The sequence below is a fragment of the Taudactylus pleione genome, unplaced genomic scaffold (genome assembly GCF_031769625.1).
Source record: "Taudactylus pleione unplaced genomic scaffold, aTauple2 ptg000016l, whole genome shotgun sequence".
NCBI lineage: Eukaryota > Metazoa > Chordata > Amphibia > Anura > Myobatrachidae > Taudactylus > Taudactylus pleione.
Window position 1 is genome coordinate 48,354,296 of NW_028284418.1, and position 17,658 is coordinate 48,371,953.

General features: G+C 43.5%; 1 protein-coding gene across 11 annotated transcripts in view; it reads right to left on the minus strand.

The window, feature by feature from the left end:
• The window catches only part of MYPN (myopalladin), a 243,536-nt gene that overhangs the window by 10,215 nt on the left and 215,663 nt on the right, over positions 1–17,658 (minus strand). For 8 of the 11 annotated variants that reach the window (XM_088476231.1, XM_088476311.1, XM_088476302.1 and 5 more), the window contains 3 exons: positions 8,199–8,281; positions 3,734–3,778; positions 1,837–1,960 (listed from right to left, as the gene is read on the minus strand). In XM_088476231.1, coding sequence (XP_088332357.1) covers positions 1,837–1,960; positions 3,734–3,778; positions 8,199–8,281 — 252 coding nt within the window. Of the gene's footprint in view, positions 1–1,836; positions 1,961–3,731; positions 3,779–8,198; positions 8,282–17,658 lie in introns of those variants that run through there. The other 3 variants (XM_088476262.1, XM_088476321.1, XM_088476272.1) reach the window with 3 other exon arrangements.

Sequence of the window (17,658 nt, forward strand, 5' to 3'; positions counted from 1 at the left end):
GTTGTATTCATACCTTTTTTAGATATACAGTGCATCCGGAAAGTATTCACAATGCTTCACTTTTTTTCCACATTTTGTTATGTTACAGCCTTATTCCAAAACGGAATACATTCATTTTTGTCCTCAAAATTCTACACACAATACCCCATAATGACAAAGATTTTTGCAAATGTAATTAAAAAAAACACTAAAAAAATCACATGTACATAAGTATTCTCGGCCTTTGCCATGAACCACACAATTGAGCTCAGGTGCATCCTGTTTCCACTAATCATCCAGGAGATGTTCCTTCAGCTTAATTGGAGTCCACCTGTGGTAAATTCAGTTGATTGGACATGATTTTGAAAGGCATACACCTGTCTATATAAGGTCTCACACTTGACATTGCATGTCAGAGCACAAACCAAGCATGAAGTCCAAGGAATTGTCTGTAGACCTCCGAGACAGGATTGTCTCGAGGCACAAATCTCGGGAAGGGTACAGAAAAATATCTGCTGCTTTGAAGGTCCCAATGAGCACAGTGGCCTCCATCATCCGTAAATGGAAGAAGTTCGGAACCACCAGGACTATTTCTAGAGTTGGCCGGCCGTCTAAACTGAGCGATCGGGGGAGAAGGGCCCTAGTCAGGGAGGTGACCAAGAACCCGATGGTCACTGTCAGAGCTACAGCATTCCTCTGTGGAGAGAGGAGAACCTTCCAGAAGGACAACCATTCCTGCAGCAATCCACCAATCAGGCCTGTATGCTAGAGTGGCCAGACGGAAGCAATTCTTTAGTAAAAAGCACATGGCAGCCATCTGGAGTTTTCCAAAATGCACCTGAAAGACTCTCAGACCATGAGAGACAAAGATTGAACTCTTTGGCATGAATGCCAGGGGTTACGTTTGGAGGAAACCAGGCACTGCTCATCACCAGGCCAATACCATCCCTACAGTGAAGCATGGTGGTGGCAGCATCATGCTGTGGGGATGTTTTTCAGCAGCAGGAAATGGGAGACTAGTCAGCATAGAGGGAAAGATGAATGCAGCAATGTACAGAGACATCCTGGATGAAAACCTGCTCCAGAGTGCTCTTGACCTCAGACTGGGGCGACGGTTCATCTTTCAGCAGGACAACAACCCTAAGCACACAGCCAAGATATCAAAGGAGTGGCTTCAGGACAATGAATGTCCTTGAGTGGCCCACCCAGAGCCCACACTTGAATCCAATTGAACATCTCTGGAGAAAACTGAAAATGGCTGTGCACCAACGCTTCCCATCCAACCTGATGGAGCTTGAGAGGTGCTGCAAAGAGGAATGGGCGAAACTGCCCAAAGATAGGTGTGCCAAGCTTGTGACATCATATTCAAAAAGACTTGAGGCTGTAATTGCGGCCAAATGTGCTTCAACAAAGTATTGAGCAAAGTTTGTGAATACTTATGTACATGTGATTTCTTTGTTTTTTTTAAATAAAATTTGCAAAAATCTCAAAAAAAGTTTTACACGTTGTCATTATGGGGTACTGTGTGTAGAATTTCGAGGACAAAACTTAATTTATTCCATTTTGGAATAAGGCTGTAACATAACAAAATGTGGATAAAGTGAAGCGTTGTGAATATGAGAGACACCACATTTATTTAGGCATAGTGCATTAAGCCAGTTCTAAACACCTATTCCCACTAATCCTATTTATGTACAGTATTTAACTTATTACTATTTGCAGTAGATAAACTAAATAGCTGGACAAATTTTTTTTTGAGATATTCTGTTACTATAAAATTATCTTCTGCACATTTCGATGATCTACTGTAGTAAAATAAAGACATATAATGCAGCACTATTTCACCTGCTATCATACCTTACAGTCTAGTCTGCACAGGCGCCCTTCGTGTGCCACCATATCTCCAGGCGCTTGAAGAAAGTACGGCCGGAAGAATCTTTCCTGTACTTCACTTTCTACTTCTGACAGACGTGGCCTCATTCTGGCAAATAGAGATGGATGAATTTATTATTAGGGGAATAGTTAAAATAACCATTTTATACATGCATTGTATTCATGCTGTATCCAGATAAAAGTTAGGAGTAAGGGAGATCTCATTATCACTACAGAGGCACCAGAGGGCTATGGAATGGGCTATGTATAAAACATCCCTGGACGATCAGACTTTGCATTGACTAGCCAGGATGGGCTAATAAAGTGAGTTGGTCACTGTGGGTGGACAATGTGCGCACAACACAAATACCTTGGCTTGTGCCCATTACAGACATGTAAATATCACATGATTCTAACCTGCTACCACTCTATAACTACCCTTTCCATTGGCACTTTTGTGTTTGATGCCTTCTATGTTGGGTAAAATGTGTCTATGACTGGAAGGTTACAAATGTGCCCTATTCAATGTACAGTATAGGTCATGACCCATCTCCCCTAGCTCATAGACGGTGCAGAAGGGCCAGGGAATCTAGGCTCACCTTGCCAATTGATGTGCACAGTACAACCAAAGAAGATTTTGTACTGCGCCTTGATTGTGATACGCTTTGTAAATAAGACCATCCGTCTAATGTGCTCATTATGGGGCTCATGTAGAGTTGTACATACTTGTGCTCAATCATACGCAGGAAAAGATGCACGTAACAAAAAGCGCATACAGTATGTGCTATCAGACGCATGTGAAGATGCGTCAAGTTGTACATCACTAGCAGATGTGCCTTGTTTATGTCATTAGTTACAAGTGTGCATACATTCGCAGCACAATAGCGTAGACAAAGGGCCTGATTAGAGGTGTACACTGCTGCCTTCACTTCTGCGTCTGTTGCTGGAGTCGCAGCTGCAATAATGACACGCCCGCCACACTCCCATAATACCCCCAAGTGACAGTATTATTTGCGTTCAGTTCTGGCCGGATGGGATATGTTAGGTTGACCTTTATCATGTCAGCGTGCATCCGGTTGACATAAGAATGTCGACATGATCAATATGTCAACATGTATTATGTTGACATTCATAATGTCTACAAGGTTGACATGTTGACATGATAGAACCAACGTCCTTGGTGGCCCAGCATTCACTCACCTGGTCCTGGCGACTGCAGCATATCCTGCGTCTTCTACCAGGTCCCGGGAATGTCATGTCACGTGCAGTTTACGGCGCAGGCATCTGAGGAGTATTCTGACCCTATCCCTAACCCTACTTCCTACCCCTAACCCTCGTCCCTTGTGCCTAGCCCTAACCCCCAATCCCCCCCGCAGCATAACCCTAAACATCAGCATTCTAATAATGGTGCATGTTGACATGTTGAACCATTGTGGTGTCGACATTATGAATGTCAACATGGTCAATGTCGACCATGTGACTGGATCTCTTTCAGGCCACATTGCAGTCAACAATTTGGGATGTCCATCACTTTGCCACCCCCTATCCGATACGGTCTGTCCCAATAAAAAAGATACTTTGTGCGCACGCTCTGTGTAACACATGTGACACAGGGGCTTTCAGGACTTTTTGCGCATGCGCAGTGGCAAATAATCGCTCAAGTAAATGAACATTGGCATTGCGTGCACCTCTGAATCAGGCCCAAAGTGTACAGATGTGGCTCAACAAGTTAGTAAATGTGAAATTCCCATTACCCTATGTGCACCTAATATGGTAATGTAATGAATGGAATGAATGCACAAGAGAGAGCAGTGACATGAAAGAGTTATCAATAAATGAAAATGTTGCATTTTCTATATAAAGAGTAATAAAATACAAACACCCCCACATCTGTCGTTTAGCGCCAATCCAATGGGAATCTTCTTTCCTGCAGTAGTCCAAATGGAAATGATAAATAATACAAATCTGTTAGTATTATTCATATATATATTTATATTGTTTTATTGACTGTACTGCAGTGATGTATTGGTACAGATATTTACTGATTAGTTATTGTATCAGCTTTCAGATGTTGATTTTTCTGTGTACATGGCATAAATATGTCACTGTTCATATTAATATTAATGTCAATTTTATATATGTAATTTTTGCATTATTGTACACAATTATTGTGCTTCAATAAAGAAATATTTAAAAAAATAAGTAAGCCGACAATTATTAATAAATGCGAAATCGGATGTTCCATATAAAATGTTTCATAAAATGCAGACAAATTAAAGGAATCCTTTTTCAAAAAAAATTCTCTTAATTAAAAAACCCAGTGGGAGTTTCCTTTCCCGAGGTAGTTCAAATAGAAGTCAGTTAAGTTTTGCGAATAGACGATGGCCTTAAGTAGCAATCCCATTAATACACCCTTATTGTACTTGGCCTGTTCTAGTCCACCTCTTCTCTTCTCTGTTCTGCTTCTCCAAACAAAAGGTGTCATACGTGTAATATGCAGCAAAGTGTAGGCACAGATGTATGCATACTTTTTTTGGTATGTATCTTACTCAAAAAGATAGAAGTATGTCCAACTCTACACGAACCCAATGACTATATATCATCAGTTTACAGTCCTATTCTAATTCACATAATCACTTTCATCATCACAAACTCTCAAAATAATAATAATAATAATATTAATAATAATAATAAAAAGACTACATAAGCATTGCAGTTGTTCATTCTTTACTAACTGTGGTGATGTTTTAATGTTTATGACTCAGTTTTGAAACAGGAATTTTTGTTCTCTTACAAAATCTAGTAGTTTCAATGGTGATGTTCAAATAAGTTAACATTTTAGATAATTGTGCATTTGTGGTGTTAATATAGTGAATATAAAGCATGAATGATCCAAATAAAGGAATACATTAATATAAAAGATATCTTTAACCTCTGACATTACTAGTTATATATATAATAATGCACTAAGGCCTACCACTTCTCCAACATGCATGCACAGTGGTAGCCCCTCCAATGGTTCCCACTGCAGCGAGTGAAGGCAGTCCTTGATGGAGGACCACTCTACCTACAGCAGCGACGGAGTGAGTAGGGGGCGGGACAAAGTGCGGTCGGGACGTACCAGGAACAGGACAGGTTGGAGCAATGGTAACCTTCATTCCCATGGGGGCATATGCCGGGTCTGATATATTAGTGATAATATATTTCACTACAATGACCTTGTTAGAAGAACATGCTTCATAAATGCCAAATGCTTTACATTTGTTCATACACTGCATTTGAACTATGCATAGAGCTTCTCTACTGCATTCTCTGGTCCCAACAGAATCATCTCCACCCAAGCCCTTCCCCCCTGAAACAACCTGTCACTCAATCCTGTCAAAAGACTGTGTATAGACTGACAGGTTTGCTTTCTCATTAAAAAACAACAACAACTAATACATAATGAAACAATTAGGCATAACACAACATAATTTAATACAATTAATCTAATATACTAAAATGTTTCAATTTCTTTGTCATAAACCTACTACTTCTGCATTACAAGTAGTCTCCTCTTAGTTCTATGACCTGGGTCCTGCTCTTACAGTGCATCCGGAAAGTATTCACAGCGCGTCACTTTTTCCACATTTTGTTATGTTACAGCCTTATTCCACAATGGAATAAATTCATTTTTGTCCTCAAAATTCTACACACAATACCCCATAATGACGACGTGTAAAAAGTTTTTTGCGATTTTTGCAAATTTAATAATAAAATAAAACAAAACTAAGAAGTCACATGTACATAAGTGTTCACAGCCTTTGCCATGAAGCTCAAAATTGAGCTCAGGTGCATCCTGTTTCCACTAATCATCCTGGAGATGTTCCTTCAGCTTAATTGGACTCCACCTGTGGTAAATTCAGTTGATTGGACATGATTTTGAATGGCATACACCTGTCTATATAAGGTCCCACACTTGACAGTGCATGTTAGAGCACAAACCAAGCATGAAGTCCAAGGAATTGTCTGTAGACCTCCGAGACAGGATTGTCTCGAGGCACAAATCTGGGAAAAATATCTGCTGCTTTGTAGGTCCCAATGAGCACAGTGGCCTCCATCATCCGTAAATGGAAGCAGTTCGGAACCACTAGGACTTTTCCTAGAGTTGGCCGGCCGTCTAAACTGAGCGATCGTGGGAGAAGGGACCTAGTCAGGGAGGTAACCAAGAACCCATCTCTGCATCAATCCACCAATCAGGCCTGTATGGTAGAGTGGTAAGACTGAAGCCACTCCTTAGTAAAAAGCACATGGCTGCCCACCTGGAGTTTGCCAAAGTGCATCTGAAGGACTCTCAGACCATGAGATACAAAATTCTCTGGTCTGATGAGATAGAGATTGAACTCTTCGGCGTGAATGCCAGGCATTATGTTTGGAGGAAACCAGGCACCGCTCATCACCAGGCCAATACCATCCCTACAGTGAAGCATGCTGGTGGCAGCAACATGCTGTGGGGATGTTTTTCAGTGGCAGGAACTGGGAGACTAGTCAGGATAGGGGGAAAGATGAATGCAGCAATGTACAAAGACAGGGCCGGATTAAGGTCTGTTGGGGCCCCTGGGCAACAAACATGTGGGGGCCCCTATTACGTGCCCTTTATGCAGTGCACCCAGTAGTAGTGCCCCCAGGAGTGTTGCCCCTTATGCAGTGCCCCCTATGCAATGCCCCCTGTAGTTATACCACCAGTAGTAGTGTTCCCAATAGTAATGCCCCCTGTATAAATACCCCCAGTAGTAATACCCCTGTAGTTGTGCCCCCAGTAGTCATGCCCCCTGTGTGTGCCCAATAGTAATGCCCTCAGTAGTAATACCCCTGTAGTTGTTCCCCTGTGGTAGTGGCACCAGTAGTAATGCCTCCCCTGGGTAATGTCCCCTGTAGTAATGTCCCCCCCGAGTAATGTCCAATGTAGTAATGTCCCCCTCGAGTAATGCCCTCAGTAGTAATGCCACCCCATGTAATGCCCCCAGTAGTAATGCCCCCCCGAGTAATGCCCCCAGTAGTAATGTCCCCCTGAGTAATGCCCCCAGTAGTAATGTCACCACCCGAGTAATGCCCCCAGTAGTAATGTCACCCCCCGAGTAATGTCCCCCCCAGCAGTGGAAAGGCCGATTGCGCTAAAGGGAAAAAAAAAAATCATATTTACCTTAAGCCCCGCTCCCGCTGCTTTCTGATCCACTTGGCTGGCGCTGCTCCTCTACACTATGGGAGAGACGCATGACGTCTCTCCCATAGTTCACTGCCTGAGCCGGAAGCCGGAGCTCACGAGTGAGCTCTAGTCTCCAGCTCTGGCTGCCGCTGCGGGGAGGGAGCCGGGCGCCCACTGGTTACAATCTCAGCGGGCGCCTGGTGTCTCCATGCGGCACCGGGGTTAGGTGTCCGGAGGAGGCGGAACTGGTTCAGTCTCCTCCGGTTCACTTTAACCCCGATGGCTGGGTGTGAGGGCCCTTCAGGTGTGGGAGCCCAGGGACAATCGCCCCTGTCGCCCCCCCTTTAATCCGGCCCCGTACAAAGACATCCTGGATGAAAACCTACTCCAGAGCGCTCTTCACCTCAGACTGGGGCGATGGGTCGTCTTTCAGCAGGACAACGACCCTAAGCACACAGCCAAGATATCAAAGGAGTGGCTTCAGGACAACTCTGTGAATGTCCTTGAGTGGCCCAGCCAGAGCCCAGACTTGAATCCGACTGAACATCTCTGGAGAGATCTGAAAATGGCTCTACACTGACGCTTCCCATCCAACCTGATGGAGCTTGAGAGGTGCTGCAAAGAGGGATGGGCGAAAAAGCCCAAAGATAGGTGTGCCAAGCTTGTGGCATCATATTCAAAAAGAGTTGAGGCTGTAATTGCTGCCAAAGGTGCATCAGCAAAGTATTGAGCAAAGGCTGTGAATACTTATGTACATGTGATTTCTTAGGTTTTTTTTTCAATTAAATTTGCAAATATCTCAAAAAAACTTTTTACACGTTGTCATTATGGGGTATTGTGTGTAGAATTTTGAGGACAAAAATGAATTGATTCCACTTTGGAATAAGGCTGTAACATAACAAAATGTGGAAAAAGTGAAGCGCTGTGAATACTTTCCAGATGCACTGTATATAGTTACAGAACTGTTCAGTGAGCTCTACTATAGTTATACATCACAGTAGGTAGTGCATTACTCCACAGATATTAGACAAGTCCAGTGTACTTTGTTGATGGTTGCTTGTAATAATCCAAAACACTAGTTTTGCATTTTTAATTGTATTTGTGTCCCTTCACAGTCATTTCATGAATACACAGGGTCATTGACACCAAACAATGAGAGTACCTATGAGAGAGGACAGTAGGAATATTGCGTGTGCGCAGTGGAGCTGTTTGCACAAGTAAATGTCCAGAGCAGCTGATTCTTCCCTGCAAGAGAGCAGTGATAGAAGACTGTAAAACAGTACCTAAATCACACACTGATCACATCTGTAATACCATTTTACCAAGCTGAGGGTTGGTCGGGATTATCCTTCACTTATCAAACTAGAGGACAGCTCAACCAAAAACTAAAAAGAAAGAAAGCATACTCACCTTACATGCGCCATTCGCCTTATCTGCCGGGGTCCAAACTGGCTGTAGCAGTAAGCATAGAGAGGTGTATGACGTTACAGCTGCTAGGGACTCCGGTAGACCCAGCGAATGGCACCTGCAAGAGGAGTATGCTTTGTTTTTTATTTCAACTCCTTCATTTCCACACAAAGCATCATTTTTTAGTTTTGGGTGGAGCTCATTTATAACTAGTAAAGTTTACAGCAATGCTTTTTTATTTGTCATATTTCATTTGAGTACAACACAGTAAATGTATAAAAAGATTAAAAAGAAAGTGCATGCTGTTTATTTTTTGTTTATTGTATGAATTGGGCCTACTTCTAGGCTTTTTTCCCCACCTTTAGACAATGTAATGTTTAAACACCAAGGGGTATATTTACAGAGCAAGTTGCCGTAGGGTTTTGACCTCCAAATGTAAAGTGGCACTAATATTAAGTGCAAAGAAATTATGGGAGGGTGGGGGGCACAGTACCCCGGACCCCTCTCTCAGTCTGTCCCCCCGACCTGAGCACACTGCTGCAGCAGACATTGGGCACTAGGACCCAGCAGGTCCAGATTACTGAGCAGAAGGGGATGTCCCTGTAGCTCTTACACAGAGAAGTCACTCCCATTAATTTCGGTACAATGGCATGCTCTGATTGGAAGAGTTTAGCACATGCTGACTGGAAGAGTCCCTGATTGGAGGAGCTGCTCTCTGATCCCTGAAACTGTGAGGAGGACTCGACTCCAGTATCTCAGTATGAGCATGGTACCTGTCAGTAAGTATCCTGTGTGCCTCCTCTATCTCCACAGCTCTTGTCTCCTGTCCCTGCTACCACACTCCATCTCCTGTCTATGTGTCTCTCAGCTCCTCTCTGTGTTTCCCCCTATCAGTCCATCTCCTCCGGGCCGGATTAAGGGTCCCATGGGCCTGGGGCAGGGGCTGGCTGGCAACTTTTAGCCTGGGGGGCAAGTACAAGACAGTGGCCCTGATTTACCGATAGTCACTCCACTCCGTAAACATTCTGTATTACGTACAACTATGAATCAGGCCCTCTGCTAATTCTCTTATGCAGGCCTCCAGTAGTGCCCCCAGTAGTAAGCCCCTTACATAGTGCCCCCAGTAGTAGTCCCCCCTATGCAGTACCCCCAGTAGTAAGCCCCTTATATAGTGCCCCCCATGCAGTGCCCCCAATAGTGGTACCCCTTATGCAGTGCCCTTTAAATAGTGGCCCCAGTTGTAGTCCCCACCTATGCAGTACACTCAGTATTGCCCTTTATATAGAGCCCTCAGTAGTGGTCCCCGATGCAGTGCCCCCAGTGGTAGCCCCCCTATGTAGTGCCCCTAGTAGTAGTCCCCTCCCCTTGTAGTGCCCCTAGTAGTAGTCCCCTCCTTGTAGTGCCACTAGTAGTAGTCCCCCCCTTTGTAGTGCCCCTAGTAGTAGTCCCTCCCCCTTGTAGTTACCCTAGTAGTAGCCCCACTCTTGTAGTGCCCCCAGTGGAGGTCCCCCCTTGTAGTGCCCCTAGCAGTAGTCCCCCCCCCTTGTAGTGCCCCTAGTAGTAGTCCCACTCTTGTAGTGCCCCCAGTGGAGGTCCCCCCTTGTAGTGCCCCTAGTAGTTGTCCCCCCCCAGTAGACACACACTTACCTGAATCCCCGCTCCTGCTCCCGCCGCCGCCATCTGCTCCTCCGCCCGTCCTCCCGGGCAGCTCTGCATTATGGGAAAGACGTCAAGACATCTCTCCCATTACCCACTGCAGGAGCCGGAAGATGGCCCGGCTCCGGCAGTGGGCGCAGCAGTCAATGAGAGTCTGACAGACTCTCATTGGCTGCTAATTAAAACAAACACACTGCGACCATCACCCTAGCGGTCGTTATCCCTAAATACATAGAAATAGAAAACAATGTAGAATTTTGTGAAAAAAATAAATAGAAAAACAATTATAATTCCAGGCGGCTGGTCATCATCATGCTGATGATGGGCCTATTTTTATGTGGAGGCCTGGAGCTGTAGTTTAATCCGCCCCATTGTTAATCTGGCCCTGACCATTTTGTAGACAACTGTCAGTTAGCAACTGTGTCTGCTGATATGACATGTCACAATGGGCCTGATTCAGCAAGGAACGCAAGTGAGAGAACGCATGCACTCGGCCGATGTTTTCGCACTGCGCATGCATCTCACTGCGCGTGCGCGAACTAGCCAGTGTGATCAGGTAAGGGTATGCAGACTTCACGCAGCACGTACGCAGACCCTTCTGATATTGATTGACAGGAAGTGCTGTTTGTGGGTGGTGATGGGGGGTAGTCGAGCGAAGGCTGGCGTGTCTGTGCGTTGGGATGCCGTTATAGGGATGTGCATAATTAAGGCAGTGCGGCGGTATACGCAGCCAGAGACAACTCGATGCATGCAGGAAGTGGCCAAAATCCTGCACGAGATCAAGGCAACCTCTATTGTGCGAATGGTTCCGATGGTTCTCGATGTTACCGATATTTCCGCTGTCTTGCAGACTATGGCTTTGAGTAAAGAGAAGTGGGCGGCATTGTGTAGTGCTGGGCGTCTGCATCTTATGCTGCCGTTGGCGCGCGTATGCATTGATTAGCATATATTCACAGTGTCCGAGTGCGTGCGTGTGCACACTTGCGTTCCTTGCTGAATCAGGCCCAATGTAAGGTACGCTTACTTTAAAAAAAAAAAAAAAAAAAAGTTATATATGAAAAAGATAGATAGCAATGGTGAAATGTAGATAGAATGTGATGTATAACCTTAATAGGCTGATCATGTGACTTCCTATAGAACTGTCAGTTAGCAACTGTATCTTTATATATACAGTATATGGACTGACCTTGTAATGTAGGCTTATTTTAACCTAAATGATATACAGTAATAGCAGTTAGATCCATAGATTGATCGATAGATAGAGATACATACATATATACAGTAGCAATGGAGAAAAGCAGGTAGGATGTGATTCATAACTTTAAGTGGCTTGCTTTAGAATGGTCAGTTATCAGCTATAACTGTTAATATGCCTACTGACAGTGCCAGATTAAGGTCCACATGGGCCTGGAGCTGAAATTTATGAAGGGCCTATTGTGTGCCGCAGCAGGGGGTGTGTCCAATGCCGCGGGAGTGTGGCTAGTTATGTATGTTTGTGGTCTATACAGGGGGCGGGATGCACTAACATAGGGCGGTACATACCACCAGACATCGCATTCGTACTGATCGCATATGCACTAACATATGCAATCAGTACAGCAAAGGACAGCTCTTCCGATAAGAGCTGTCCTTTGCGATCAGCGCTGTGCCCTGGACTTCTGGGTTTATGACCCGGGAGTCCATCTGCGCATGCGCAGAGTGACGCAAGGTCCGCGGGCATGCTGGGAGGGAACCGATGGGGTAGAAGCCCATAAACTTCTATAGCGTAATAGCAGCAAAAGCGTAACCCTCCACTTTGTAGCCCCGGCGGCCACCCAATAGTGCATATGGAAAATGCAGTAAAGCCCTGAAAACAGGGTTTTTCATCACATTTTCAATAATTTAAATATATATATATCTATATATATTTTTTTTTATTTTTTAAAGAAATCGGTGCTCAATTAATGGAAGTGGAAGTCATTATTTAATATTCTATGTCCTGGTGGGAGGGAAGGACAGGAGCACGCATAAATAGATAGATAGAAAGATAGATAGATAGATAGATAGATAGATAGATAGATAGATAGATAGATAGATAGATAGAAAGAAGATCAGTGCTCAATTAATGGAGGTCATTATTTAATTAACATTTTTACAGATTTAACAGGTAGTTTATGTTAGCATACCTCACACTCCATTTGTATTTAGGGAGCCCTGGTTCCAGTCAGGCTGTTCACAAAAAGAATGCCTGATTACACAGGACATATACGTCTTCTGTGTACCTCCTCCTGGCTCCCTTTAATGCCTTTATAAGACAACAGGGGATGGTGCGCGCTGCGGTCAGTGTGGTAACACAGACACACCGACTGACTGAGCCTGCTGCTGCGCTGTAAAGGTGAGCCGAAGCAAAAGACAAGAGCCGCGGGTTGCGTCCCGCGGCGCCGATGAAGGGTGATGATGATTGCTCATCAATCATCACCCTTCATTTTAAATGAGCAGAGTGACCCAGCTGCAGTTACTCACCGGCCGGCACCGACCCCACTCCTATCCGTCACCGGGGCACTGAGCAGAGTCCGCATGGGAGATGCTGAAACACTATTCGGCGCAGGGAGGGCTTTTGAAGCCTTCCGCTGTACCGCCATTTGTGTGACACCCAGCTTGGATGGGTGGCCAGGATTTGTTTGTGGTGACAGCCTGGCGGGGCTTCTAATGGGCGGAGCTTCGGGGGCCGATTGTTATGGTCTTAAAAAGGCAGGAAAATAAATGTTCCTGTCTCCAGCAGTACACCAATCCGCTGCTGTGGGGCTATTTTGATGGGCGGCCTGGAGCTGCAGCTCCATCCGCCCCATTGCTAATCCGGCCCTGCCTACTGACTGTGTAGTGTAAGATTATTTTAACCTAAATGATAGATTGATAGATTATACATAGATAGATAGCAATGGCAAAATGCAGGGAGAATGTGATTTTCACCCCACTGAGGGGTTTATTTATCAAGCAGTGAAAAACTTAGTGAAGCGGACCAGTGGAGACGTTCCCCATGGCAACCAATCAGCTTTGAAGTTACATTTATTAAGTACAGTCTATAAAATAATATGTAGGAGCTGATTGGTTGCCATGGGCAACGTCTCCATTGGTCCGCTTTACTAAGTTTTTCACTGCTTGGTAAATAAACCCCTGAGTATGCTGACCATGTGACTTGTTTACATCACAATCAGTCTTTGTGATGTCACTCAGCTTTGGTAAGAAGGTCACCATTGTGGAAAGAACTCAGTTATCAACTGAATCTGCTGATGACGTCACAATGTTAAGTATGATTGTTTTAACCTAAATGTTCTATGAGAATAATGACATAGATAGATAGATAGATAGATAGATAGATAGATAGATAGATAGATATGGTGAAATACTGGAAGATGTGATTTATAACCTGAATAGATTGAGTATGTGACTTCCGAACTGTCAGTTATCAGCGGTATATGTTAATATGTCTGCTGACCTTGTAATGTAAGTTTATTTTAACCTAAATAATAGAGTAAGGTATGCTTGTTTTACCCTAACTGTAATATATGAAAACATTGATAGATGGATCGATAGATAGATGGATAGATCAATAGATAGAAAGATAGATAGCACTGGTGGATTTGAATTATAACAATGGCAATATGCATGCAGGAGGGGATTTTTCACCTCAGTATGCTGACCATTTGTGATGTCACTCAGCTTTGGTAGAAAGGTCACCATTTTCTAGAAGACTGTCAGTTATTAACTGTATCTTCTGACAAGTTACAGTATGTTACAATGTAAGGTGTTTTATCCTAAATGTTATATATGAAAATAATGTTAGACAGATAGATAGATAGATAGATAGTCAAATGCAGGATGTGATTTGTAATGTTTTTATTGTAATAAATTGTATTATGTTTTTCTAAGGGTGTCAACAGCTTTTTCGTCTACAAAAACTACTAGTTTTTTGTGAATGTTTTTATACTTCAATAGTAGTATCTTGAAGTGTTTATCCAGAACGGCCTTTTCTTTATTAATTCTCCAGTATAAACCATAAAGTTACACAAACGCTCTGTCACAGACCTTTTCTATAATATATATGTATATATATTTTTTAGTGCCTTGCAAAAGTATTCAGCCCCCTTTGCATTTTTCATGTTTTGTTGCCTCACAACCTGGAATTAAAATGGATTGTTTGAAGATGTGCATCATTTCATTCACAGAACATGTCTACAACTGTGAAGTTGTGTTTTTTTTATATTGTGAATCAAACAGCATTTAGGACAGCATAACAGAAAACTTCAGCGTGCATAACTATTCCCCCCCCTGAAGTCAGTACTTCGTTGAGCCACCTTTTGCAGCAATTACAGCTGCAAGTTTTTTTGATAAGTCTCTATGAGCTTGCCACATCTTGCCCCTGGGATATTTGCCCATTGCTCAAGGCAAAACTGCTCCAGATCCTTCTTGTTGGATGGTTTCTGCTTGGGAACAGCAATATTCAAGTCTGACCACAGATTCTTAATTGGATTGAGATCTGGGCTTTGACTAGGCCATTCCAACACATTTAAATGTTTCCCCTTAAACCACTCAAGTGTTGCTTTAGCAGTATGCTTCGGGTAATTGTCCTGCTGGAAGGTGAACCTCCATCCCAGTCTCAAATCACAGGCAGACTGAAACAGGTTTTGCTCAAGAATATCTCTGTATTTAGCACCATCCATCTTTCTCTCGAATCAGTTTCCCAGTCCCTGCTGCTGAAAAACATCCCCACAGCATGATGCTGCCACCACCATGTTTCACTGTGGGGATGGTGTTCTTGGGGTGATGGGATGTGTTGGGTTTGCGCCAGACATAGCGTTTTCCTTGGTGGCTGAAAAGTTCAATTTTAGTCTCATCTGACCAGAGCACCTTCCTCCATACATCTGGGGAGCCGCCCACATGCCTTTTAGCAAACTCAAATCATGTCTCCTTATTTTTATCACTAAGTAATGGCTTTTTTTCTGCCCACTCTTCCATAAAGCCCAGCTCTATGGAGTGTACGGCTTATTGTGGTCACATGCACAGATACACCAGTCTCTGCTCTGGAACTCTGCAGTTTCTTCAGGGTTACCTTTGGTCTCTGTGCTGCCCCTCTGATTAATGCCCTCCTTGCCTGGTCTGTGAGTTTTGGTGGGCGGCCCTCTCTTGGCAGGTTTGTTGTGGTATCAAGTTCTTTCCATTTGATGATGATGGATTTGATGGTGCTCCGGGGGATCATCAAAGATTTGGATATTTTTTTATAACCCAATCCAGAATTGTACTTCTCAACAACTTTGTCCCTGACTAGTTTGGAGAGCTCCTTGGTCTTCATGATGTGATGCCTCTTGCTTAGTGGTGTTACAGCCTGTGGGGCCTTTCAGAAAAGGTGTGTTTATACTACAGATCTTAGATTTCACACAGGTGGACTTCATTTCACTTATTATGTGACTTTGGAAGGCAATTGGTTGCACCAGAACTTTTGAGCTTCATAGCAAAGGGGGTGATTACATATGCACATACCAATTTTCTGAATTTTGTTTATATATATTTTTCTCATTTCACTTCGCCAAATTAGACTTTTTGTGCAGATCCATCACATAAAATTCAGATAAAAAAAATAAATAAATATCAGGTTGTAATGTAACAAAAAAAGGTAAAAAGCCAAAGGGGGTGAATACTTTTTCAAGGCAATATATATATATATATATATAAAATTACTTATATAGCGCACAGATTTTGCAGCGCAGAAACCATATATATTGGTTTATATCTACATTTTCTGTTTATATTTTTGCAGGTGATATATTAAGGTACTTGTGCAGATTAAAAAAATATTTTTTGTTTGTATTTAATTAGACCATTTTGTGCAGATCCATCACATAAAATTCAGATTAAAAAAAATAAATAAACAACAGGTTGTAATGTAACAAAAAAAGGTAAAAAGCCAAAGGGGGTGAATACTTTTGCAAGGTAATATATATATATATATATATATATATATAAAATTACTTATATAGCGCACAGATTTTGCAGCGCAGAAACCATATATATTGGTTTATATCTACATTTTCTGTTTATATTTTTGCAGGTGATATATTAAGGTACTTGTGCGGATTAAAAAAATATTTTTTGTTTGTATTTATCTGTCAATATGTCTACTGACCTTGTAATGTAATCTTATTTTAATCTAAATGATCGCTATATGGATTATAAATAATATGAGATATGGTAAGAACTTACCTTTGTTATCTCTATTTCTACGAAGTCCATAGGGTTCCACAGGATACCTTGGGGTATAGGTGATGACGTCAGGCATCGGGCACCAGAGTTAAGTTTTCAGCCTCCCAGGATGCACTAGGGTCCCCCTCCTATACCCCGCCCCCGAGCCAAGGCATCTCAGTTACGTACCAAGCCATAGGCCGGAGGAGGAGAAGGAAGAGAGGGAAAAAAAAATATGGACACACACAAGAATCACATTCTCACCAGAGGGAGACGGAAAAAACGGTGACCAGAGTAAAGCCCATCTGCAGCACAGGTGCGACAGGGCGGGAGTCCTGTGGAACCCTATGGACTTCGTAGAAATAGAGATAACAAAGGTAAGTTCTTACCATATCTCATATTTTCTACATCAGGGTCCATAGGGTATCCACAGGATACCTTGGGGATGTCCCAAAGCAGTATCCTTCAAGGGTGGGGACGCTCCTGTGCTGAAAGGAGAATCCGCCACCCGAAGGAAGCATCCTGAGAGGCAAAGGTGTCAAACGCATAATACCTCACAAAGGTATGGACAGAGGACCACGTGGCAGCCTTGCAGATCTGGACTGCCGAGGCACCACGTCGAGCTGCCCACGAAGACCCACAGACCTAGTGGAATGAGCTCTCACAGAGGAAGGAACTGGAAGGCCTTCATGAAGATAAGCTTCTGAAATGGCCATACGAATCCAACCTGAAAAGTCTGCTTTGAAGCAGGCCAACCCTTTTTACGGAAGCCATAGAGGACAAACAAGGCGTCTGACTTCCTAAACGAAGAAGTGCGGTCAACATAAATCCTTAAGGCCCACACAACATCCAAAGTGGCCTCACCCACTGAAAGATCAGGTGAGTTAAAAGCCGGCACAACGATTTCCTCGTTGATATGAAAACGAGAAACAGGTTTGGGAAGAAATTCAGGACGAGTGCGCAGCACTGCCCTGTTCCCATGAAAAATCAGGAAAGGGGGTCTACAGGATAGAGCCCCTAAGTCAGAAACATGTCTGGCCGAAGCGATGGCCAGAAGGAAAATTGTTTTAGCTGTCAGCCATTTAAGGTCCACTGAGCCCAGTGGTTCAAACGGCGGTCCCTGGAGAGCCCTCAGGACCACAGCTAAACCCCAAGGCACCACCGGTGGAACAAATGGCGGCTGAATTCTAAGAACACCTTGCATAAAGGTGCGCACATCAGGGATTGTAGCAATCCTACAATGGAACCAGACAGACAGGGCAGACACCTGCACCTTCAAAGAAGCAAGGCGAAGCCCATGGTCTAGTCCCGCCTGTAGAAAGGCCAACACTCTAGACAGACGG